Consider the following 10,551-nt stretch of genomic DNA (forward strand, 5'->3'; position numbering starts at 1 on the left):
GTCAGAAAGGTTGAAATGGGGTAACAGAAAGTCTTCAATATCAAGGGCCTTACCATAAACTGCCAGGGAATATAACATGACTCCAAGATTTATTTCTTTGCAAATCAGTGTTGTGTGCAAATCACAGATATGCCCTTCCGCTCATAATGCTTCCTAATGTACTCAGTGATGGCGCTCTCTTGGTTAAGCTCTTTCCTGAACAAGATAATAAAACACTTGGGGGCCAAGTGACTGAAGAGGATACTGAAGCAGGAAGTAAGGATGGCTGCACCTTCTACTGCTGGTTTGTACTTCCCTGACATGGTGAGATAAAGTGGGAGGAAGATGATCCACATGACCATAAACAGCAGCATACTGATAGTGATTAAAGAAGCATTTTTGTACAAGTCTGGCAGCCGTCTACCTTTGAATGCAAACAGGAAACAAATAAGTGCCAAGCAACCATTGTAGACTAACATGGCTGAAAAGTACCCAAAGGACGTCATCTCACACTGGTGCAGGATAGTTGTGCTCCCTTGCGTCTCTTGAGGAGTGGGTGGGTTGAAGATCAGCCATGACACTGACACGGCCACCTGGATCCCAGAGACAACAGTCACCAGCACCAGTGGTTGATTTAGCTTCTTTATCCAGGGCCCTATCGTCAGATCAAAGTTGAAGCCCAACAAGATTTGAAACAAGTTGGCCAGAATGCAAGAGATGCAGAGGGTGAAGACTATACCAAAGAGCGGCAAACCTACACAGTTTAAGTTCTGAGTAGGTCTGTCAATGAAAGTGAACGTAAGACAGAAGCCGGCCAGCAGGGATAGAAGCTCAAGGAAACACATATAACCTCCGACTGCCTTCACAGCGGGAGTTCCAAGATTGATTGCAAACAGAACAGCAAACACAACAGTAATAATGATCCCAGTGGCTGCCAGAGAACAGAGGATGATCGAGAAGGGATCCAACCACGGGAGAAACTCATCTGTTTTGTTCAAACACTGATCCAACCTTTCAGACGAATATTGCCTTTCACTGCAGGATTTACAGTCTGAACCTGCACAGAGAAACAAAAATCATGTTTAAAAGCATGAAGAAAGAGAAAAAAATTTCTTATTCAACATGCAAAAGCCTAAATGTAGACCACTTGGTTTTAAACATGGAAGTACAAAACTGTAATATCTTATTACAGAGCAAAAGTGTGAGAGTAATATTTGAAAATATTTGGAAATTAATGTAAAAACTGGTATAGGATATTTATGGAAATGAGGCCATGTTTAACAAATATACATAATCTAAAGAGGATGGAGTTGCTTTAAAAACACTATAGTACTTTATGGTAATAATCAACTTTATAATCGTTATTTGTTTTTTGTTTTTTTTAAAGAACAGTAACAATGTTTACATGCTAATCTGTTTTCTTAGAAGTACCTTTATCTTTGTTTTAGTTTCTGTGTCTTGTGTTTGAGCTGGTTTATGTGGCAAAACTGAATTTCAAAGGTTTATTGCTCAGATGTTAATAAAACAAGTGTCCACATGGTAAGAAACTATTCAAAAGTCAGTAGACATTATTACTTTACTGTGAGAATGATGTTATGTAATTCTTGCAAATAAGTATCCTAACTATTAAGCACAGCATAATTTGGATAATCATCATCTTACTGTTTCCAGGGGAAAACTCTCCAATCACACATGCAACACAACTTCGACAACACTTCCCCTCCGATTGAAACTCGTATCCTGCTGCACAGGTTTTTGAGCAGTTGTAAGCGGACACCTTAAAAGGAAACAATTGTATTACTACATGATATAAATTATTTTGTGAAATAAATTAATGTTAGTTGTCTTCTCACCGTGTCATTTATCAGGTTTTTGAAAAGATATAATGGGACAGTAATTTTTCCATCTGGGCTGTATTCTCCAATAGTTTCTATTTTTGCACCCTGTTTGAATTCAGACTTGATCCAGTATACGATATCATATCCCATCCTAGGATCTCCATCACTGTTGAAGGATACGTGCGTAGTGTTCACATTAAAGTTGACTCTTTGGATTTCTGAGAGAAGCTGTAGAGATAAAACATAGTGAATCAACCAACCTTTTTTACACACTAAAATATAAAGTTTGAAACAGTTTCCTGTTTTACTGTTAGTAGAGAAGGTTGTGCAACAATAACAGAAATATTGGTAACTTGTGGCATTAAGAAGCTAATTTCCCAAAATCTCAGGACATTAAAAAAGTGATCAGCAGCAAGTTTCAAACCATTTAAAGCCAAGAATGTGATGACAAATTTAAGGGTGCTCTTTGAAAAATATATTGCAGAAGTTACCAAATTTCCCCTTGTGGGACAATTAAAGGATTATTCTATTCTATTCTATTTCTATACAGGGATATGCTTGTGTAGTTCTCTTCCTGGCTTTGTGTATGTGATAGGGAGAGTGGGGGTGGGGCCAAGGAGACAACACACCTGTTAGCAGTTGGTTAATTGTACTTTATAGAGGTTTGGTGCTAAACCTTTCACTCTCTTCTCCCCAGCAAGTGGGAGACTGATTTTATTTATCCTTATTTCTTGCAGATACCAGATACTCTTGATAATCATGCAAATTTATTATATAATCCTATTTAGGGACAAATGTATAAAAATGATTTGTCCAAGACAAACAACTGATAACCAACAAGCTATCTTTACTGTACCTCTGAGGCTGTGAATTTGGAGCTATGTTCACACTGGTGGGTGTCACACTTCAGCAAGCGTCTGAGCCCCTCACCAATGACTTGAACAGCTAAATAGATCCTATAAGATTCATCCTGGTCGATGTAAGAAGCCAGACATTTCTTTCTTCCTTCTACAGACTGATTTGAACAAAGTGGATTCTGCGTCAGGTAATCTTTGAGAAGGGCGTTTTCAGTTCCATTAAACATCGACATGACATAGTCTTTAAAGCCAGGCACCTCTTTCTGCTTAAATATGAACCCAAAAACTTCTCCTGCCAGCTTGATGTCTGGCATTGCAGAGATCTTTGGAGAGCTGGACCATGCATCACTTGCAATCCATGTTCTGTTGACTTTGTGTCTAATAGCTGCTTCCAGGATGATTTCAGCATTAGTGTCCTTTGTGAAGAGGATGATGGCCTCAGCGGAGGAGTTTTTGATTTTTTCCAGTAGTTCAGTCAGCTCAGTTTGGGTCTGGGAGTTGTTTGTCATAAAATCAGCTGACAAGATTTGAAGAAATTCAACACAGATGTTTGTGTCTTGGCTGAAGGTGTCTTCAAGGCTATCACTGCCAAACAATCCATACTCGTCATCACTTCCCACAATAATCACTGTTTGCCAAAGAAATGTCTTCACCAGCTCAACAATACCTCTTGTCTGATATTTATCGCTCGGTACTGTTCGCAGAAAAGTGGGAAACTTGAACCTGTCGCTGAGAAACTTACTAGTTGATGCATAACTAATCTGTTAAACAGACATAAAGATACATCAACAGATATACAATCTAAAGATTTATTTGCCAAAATCATCACATTTCTACTGGTCCTTATTATTATTAATGTCTCTTTGTGTTTCCAACTGAGCTTTGTAGGACAGTATCAAATGAAGAGAAAACAAACCTGGGCAACTGATGACAGAGCAACAATTCGTGCTACAGCTATGGATACTTCCGAGTACCTTTCTCCGATCACCACCTTCATTTGGGCCTCTGATGGTAGTAAACAGCTTTGTGGGTTTGACTGGTTATTCAGCAGCTCGAGAGTCGCTCTCACAGCGAGGCTGACATCGCCACAGGTGTCATAGATGTCGTATCCTATGGTGATGTTAGGTAGCTTGATTTCTCTGATGGCGTATATCATCACTTGACTGCGGAGGAACATTTGTACATCATAGCTGCAAAAATGGACAGAAGACAGATTAAATTCACGAATCATTTATTTGACACTAATGAGCTGATGAACTGAGGCAGTACTTACTCTCTACAGGAGACAGGTCCAGAAGTGTTAGTCCTATTGGTTTTTAAGTGAATGGGGAAAAGTCCTCCAATGATGATATCTCCATGATAGTAGGCATGCAGGAGACTATTTTCTCCAAAAGAGGAGTGAAATACACTCATGAAAAATAACCCCATCAAAAACATTGTGGGTCCATGCAGGTACAACATGTGAATTTGTCTGTCAGATCTTCTTTCTTGTTTTCTGGTCAGTAGCTGTCATGAACTTCCTCTTGTGAATCATTTGCATCGTCAGAGGTTTTCAAGCTTGATGCAAAACAGTCCCTCGAACTTAAATATTTCACACATGAAAACAAAAGGGTGATTTAAATCGCTCACCGACTACGTCACCAGTATTTATTCATATTATTGGAAATGACTCAGCATATTGTGACTGACATCATTAAAAGGATCGCTGGATTGTATTTTAATTCCCATTTTAAAATATAAGCATTTTGCTCTTATGTCACTGTACTGTCAATACAAAATACAGTCAGCCCCAGATTGCAGCAAGTGTCCATCTGAGACATGAAGAGTCAGGCACGGGTCACCTTAATTTCTCCAGATGTCGGATGTCTCATGACATTTGAGAACATTAGGTTAATGCAATAACTGTCTTGCCTTGTTCATGAAATGTGCCATATTTGAATATATCTGCATGTATGTATATGCATAAATACATACATTTTATGTGTGTATAGATACATATTTCTACATATGCCCACACTGTATCATTTATAATTTACTTGTAAGGCACCATTGTAAATGACTCTGTGGGCTATAAATTGGTCACTTCATTAAACAAAGGTATCTATGTGTATTAATAAGCTGCTATGTACAGAATTCACCTGCTGCTGCTTCTACTGCACATTCACCCAATGTATATACTATATATATATTTATAATGTTATCCCTCTACCCCCCCCCATGTTTTTGCACATGTCGAGGATCGTGTCAGGATACATTTCACTGTGTGTTATACTTGTATAACTATGCATGTGACAAATAAAGAACCTTGAACCTTGAACCTATGTGACAATTTAAAGGAAAAGCTAAACTGATATTCTGCAGAGTGAGGGGTTCTTTTGTCTTTAGTTATTCGGTCTTTTGCTTGACTGGTTTGGATCCACTTCTCCACACAGAAAGAACAAGCGCTTGACGGAGGGAAGGAAAAACTCCCTTCTAATAGGAACAAACTCTAGCAGAACCAGGCAGAACCACCCTTGCCCCACCAGTAAAGCCAGCTATCTGCTTTGTTGGGGGTGAAGAGGATAGGGCAAAGGATGCTCAAAAGAGAGCCAGAGATTAATACTTACTATTGATTAAATTCAAACTGGCTTATAAACACAAATTGAGCAAAAAGAGGTGAGTGAAGCAAAAATTATCAGTACATCATGGGAATCCATCAGCAGCCTAGGCCTTTTGCAGCATAACTAAGCAAGGGTTCAGAGTAACCTGATCCAACCCTAACTGTATCGGAAAGCTTTATGAAAAAAAAGTACGGGAGAAATATGCTCTCTTGCTTGTACCTCTTTGTACTCTTGCTGCTTTTTCGTTTTCAAGGATCCCAATATCAATGAATTACGGTATGAATGAATTACAGTGCTCCAGCATAGAAGTAATACAAGCATGAACTAGTTTGTCAGCATGACTGTGAGACAGGATGTTTCTAATTTAAGATATTGTGCAAATGCAAGAAATAAGTCCTGCATATTTCTTTAAAATGTTTGCACTGAGAAACATATCCTGGTCAAAAATGACTCGGAGATTTCTCACACTGTTACTGCAGGCCAAGGTAGTGCAATCCAGAGTATGTATCTGGTTAGACACAAGTTTCTAGGATTTTTAAAGCCTATAGAAACAGTATAAATACCTTAGAGGTCATCCAGATCTTGTTGTTTTTAAACTATTCCTGCTGTTTAATTGGTGTGTGTCATCTGGCTTCATGGATGGATAAAGCACGGAACCATGTGGAATTCCACAATTAACCTTACGAAAAAGAATATCATCACCAGCAGTATCGAATGCATAGAGATGAGTCCACTGTCAGAGGCCAAAAGAAGATCACAGATAACCTTCACTAAAACGTTTTTGTTTATGCCAAATAAGGGGATATTATTTAGAAAAATGGTGTCTGGAGTCCCAGAGAGTCAGAAGATCAATGACAAAAATCACTAAAGCTTTTCTTTTAATCTTTAACAGGACACTCTTGATGTTATTCCCTTTAAAATGTCCCTATTCCATGTACAGTGGTCCCTCATTTATCGCGGGAGTTCCGTTCTAAAAATAACCCATGACAGGTGAAATCTGCGAAGTAGCCAACTTAATTTTTTAAAATTATTATATGTGGTGTAGTCTACGCTGCAACCCATGAGAGAGCAGTATGCTTCATATAACTACATTCAATGAGAATTAAGTGATTTAAAGTAACCAATCACTAGAAATGTTGTCATTCCCTTTAGCTTGGTTGCTGTTTAGACGATGTTGCCGACTGTTTTTGTGCCATTAAATCTTGAAAACGACACCTGAGCAAGTCAGTGAGAAGCGTAAGGATTAAACTATCAAACTGAAATGTGATTACTTTTAAGTCAAAAGAAGTCAGAATTATATACCACTTGACACAAGTAGCTAATTTGTATTTGGCAAAAGATCAAAAGTTAGCGCTGCATGGCTCTAAATGTATTCCAAACAGGTGCTCATCAGTAGAATGAAACAAATCAATAAAAGCAGAAAGATTACTGAGGTTAGAATTTAAAAAGATACTTAGATACTGACAGCTACCTGACAGGAGGGGCACGACATCCATCCACCTGCTGTGCACACTGTAGATGCTGCGCAATAATAATTGTTTCTCACTTTCTACATAATAAATAATAAATTGAAAGTGACAGTAGATTTTTGTTGTCCATCTCTTATTTATTAAACATCAACCACCAAAACACAAAGCGTAAATGGGATAACACCAGTTAGAACTGATGATAAAGCCCTGAGTGGTTTATCTCGGGGTGTCACACTCCCCCTCTTAAAACCGAAACCTAGAAAAAGCCAAACTGAAAAAACTAATATCCAAGTCAAATATAAAACACCTGTATAACACATTCCCCATAAACTAATGCTACGACAAAAATTCATCTATACTTACACCCAGGCTATCTATTTTACCAGCTATGATGTCTCCATAGGAAACTTTAAGTTTCCTAACTTAAAGTTGTATCAACATATTTTTGTTGGATGTCATAAATTGTAAATTAGCTATAGTCTATATGTTTTGTATAAGTTCATTTTCCCATCCTAAAATGAACAATTTTGTGGATGATTTAAACATTTCTATAGTTGTTTTTGTTTATGATAGTTTCTTTTCTGCTTTATTGGTCACCTGTTTCACTTTGTTAAGGCTTAAAGTTTACATTATGAGGAGGCCTCTTTGATTTCAAGACGGCTCCTAATAAAGGGAAATTCTTGTGCCTGATTGACAAAAAGGGCCACCCGGAGTGCCTCATGGTCACAGAAAGAATTCCAACTGTCTATGGGGAATAGCCCATGGCTTCCTGGATCTAAGGCCACAGTAAACACTTTCCTGATGATAATATTACAACTGAAATTCCTGTGGCCAGGGTGTACCCAGCCACTTGCTCACTGAGAGATGGGATAGCTTCAGCACCCCTGTACGCACATTACTCTGAATTGACTATGACTATGTAAATGGTTAGAGTCAGAAAGGTTGAAATGGGGTAACAGAAAGTCTTCAATATCAAGGGCCTTACCATAAACTGCCAGGGAATATAACATGACTCCAAGATTTATTTCTTTGCAAATCAGTGTTGTGTGCCAATCACAGATATGCCCTTCCGCTCATAATGCTTCCAAATGTACTCAGTGATGGTGCTCTCTTGGTTAAGCTCTTTCCTGAACAAGATAATAAAACACTTGGGGGCCAAGTGACTGAAGAGGATACTGAAGCAGGAAGTAAGGATGGCTGCACCTTCTACTGCTGGTTTGTACTTCCCTGACATGGTGAGATAAAGTGGGAGGAAGATGATCCACATGACCATAAACAGCAGCATACTGATAGTGATTAAAGAAGCATTTTTATACAAGTCTGGCAGCCGTCTACCTTTGAATGCAAACAGGAAACAAGTAAGGCCCAAGCAACCATTGTAGACTAACATGGCTGAAAAGTACCCAAAGGACGTCATCTCACACTGGTGCAGGATAGTTGTGCTCCCTTGCGTCTCTTGAGGAGTGGGTGGGTTGAAGATCAGCCATGACACTGACACGGCCACCTGGATCCCAGAGACAACAGTCACCAGCACCAGTGGTTGATTTAGCTTTATCCAGGGCCCTATCGTCAGATCAAAGTTGAAGCCCAACAAGATTTGAAACAAGTTGGCCAGAATGCAAGAGATGCAGAGGGTGAAGACTATACCAAAGAGCGGCACACCGACACAGTTTAAGTTCTGAGTAGGTCTGTCAATGAAAGTGAACGTAAGACAGAAGCCGGCCAGCAGGGATAGAAGCTCAAGGAAACACATATAACCTCCGACTGCCTTCACAGCGGGAGTTCCAAGATTGATTGCAAACAGAACAGCAAACACAACAGTAATAATGATCCCAGTGGCTGCCAGAGAACAGAGGATGATCGAGAAGGGATCCAACCACGGGAGAAACTCATCTGTTTTGTTCAAACACTGATCCAACCTTTCAGACGAATATTGCCTTTCACTGCAGGATTTACAGTCTGAACCTGCACAGAGAAACAAAAATCATGTTTAAAAGCATGAAGAAAGAGAAAAAAATTTCTTATTCAACATGCAAAAGCCTAAATGTAGACCACTTGGTTTTAAACATGGAAGTACAAAACTGTAATATCTTATTACAGAGCAAAAGTGTGAGAGTAATATTTGAAAATATTTGCAAAAACCGGCGCTGGATATGAGGTCACATTTACAAATATACATAATGTAAAACGGGGATTGGCTTAATAATCTGTACTTGATTGTTTTTAATTAGAAAAACAAAACTGAGTAAAAATGTATATTTCATTGATGTCTGTGAAGGTTCTCAGTCATCCAGGTCATTGCAGTCAGGAGCTTGGAAAGAAAAGCATCTGGACTTTAAGTTGCTTCAATTTCATTGATTCAAAAAGAAATTTGTCAGAAAGTTTAATAAATACTTGTTTTTCATTAAAAAAATTTCTTGTAATTATTTAATGGCTTCGAAAGTGTTTTGTGCATGGGTATGTGTTTTTTGACTATATAAAACATATTTAGTAGATTTTAAAAAAAATAAAGTTTATTTAAATTACGTAGGGCTTAGGTATTGACTTTATGTAACTTATTTGAAAGCATATAAAATAAATATGTCAATAATGTCAGTTCAATTAAATTCAGTTATATAGTGTTAAATCACGAGAACAGTTGCCTCAAGACCCTAAAATCATACAAAGAAAACGGAGAAAACCACAACTATCATACGACCCCTATAAGCTTTGGCAACAGTGGAAAAGAAAACCTCTCAACTGCGATTGGCTGGGGTGAGGGAAAGAAGGCAGGACCAAGACAGACTGTGGAAAAGAGCCAAAGATGAATAATAACTAATGATTAAATGCAGAGTGTTGTTTAAAAAAAATTCCACATAGTGAGTGCAAAAAGGTGAATGAAGAAAAAACACACAGTGCATCATGGGAATCTGCCAGCAGCCTAGACTTATTGCAGCGTAACTAAGGGAGGATTCACCTGATCCAGTCCACTATATATCATTTATGTCTATATGACTATTTAAGTCTTATCTGAAATGTAGAGGGGGTCTCCTGAATCCAAACTGGAAGCTGGTTCCACATAGGATAGGGCCTGATTATTCATGACCTTGTATATGATGAGAAAATTTAAATGTGATTCTGGATTTAACAGAAAGCTGGTGAAGAGAAGCCAGTCCCTGTCAGTACTCGTGCATTGTGGAACAACTGAAGGCTTTTCAAGGAGTTTTTAGGAGATTCTGATAACGTTGATTTAAGTGAGTTGAGTCGAAATTTCATAGTTTTGTGAGGAAGTTAGTTTTCATAATTGTTTTAAAAGAGACTTTTGGTGAAAAAAAATTATCTAAATTCTTTAAGTCAGTTTAAACGTACACTCATTGTGCAAAAAATCTCTCCGAACTCTCCCTTAATCTTCCTCCAAATGGTAAGGAACTACTTAGTTACTTTGAGTCAGTAGATATTACATCCCTATGAGAGTCATATTATGAAATGAAACACTTACCGTTACCAGAGGAAAACTCTCCAATCACACATGCAACACAAACTCCACAACACTTCCTTTGGAATTGTAACTCATGTCCTGGTGCACATTTTTTATAGCAGCTGTAAACCGACACCTTTGAAGGAAACACTTGGATCATTACATATTATTCATGAATTATTTTGTGAAATAAATTAATGTTAGTTGTCTTCTCACCGTGTCATTTATCAGGTTTTTGAAAAGATATAATGGGACGTTAATTTTTCCATGTGGACTGTATTCTCCAATCGTTTCTATTTTTGCACCCTGTTTGAATTCAGACATGTTCCAGTATACGATATCATATCCCAT

The 10,551-nt window shown here is 38.2% G+C and overlaps 1 protein-coding gene across 1 annotated transcript; it reads right to left on the minus strand.

Moving 5' to 3' along the window:
- On the minus strand, window positions 1-10,551 carry LOC116315179 (G-protein coupled receptor family C group 6 member A-like). The gene is made up of 7 exons (XM_039603643.1): window positions 10,506-10,551; window positions 8,147-8,708; window positions 3,591-3,864; window positions 2,674-3,435; window positions 1,833-2,045; window positions 1,642-1,756; window positions 1-1,036 (listed from the first exon to the last, which is right to left on the minus strand). Exons 1-7 carry the CDS (start codon window positions 10,549-10,551, stop codon window positions 105-107), a joined length of 2,904 nt encoding a protein of 967 aa, XP_039459577.1. The 3' UTR covers window positions 1-104.

The sequence above is a fragment of the Oreochromis aureus genome, linkage group 19 (assembly GCF_013358895.1).
Source record: "Oreochromis aureus strain Israel breed Guangdong linkage group 19, ZZ_aureus, whole genome shotgun sequence".
NCBI classification, from domain to species: Eukaryota; Metazoa; Chordata; class Actinopteri; order Cichliformes; family Cichlidae; genus Oreochromis; species Oreochromis aureus.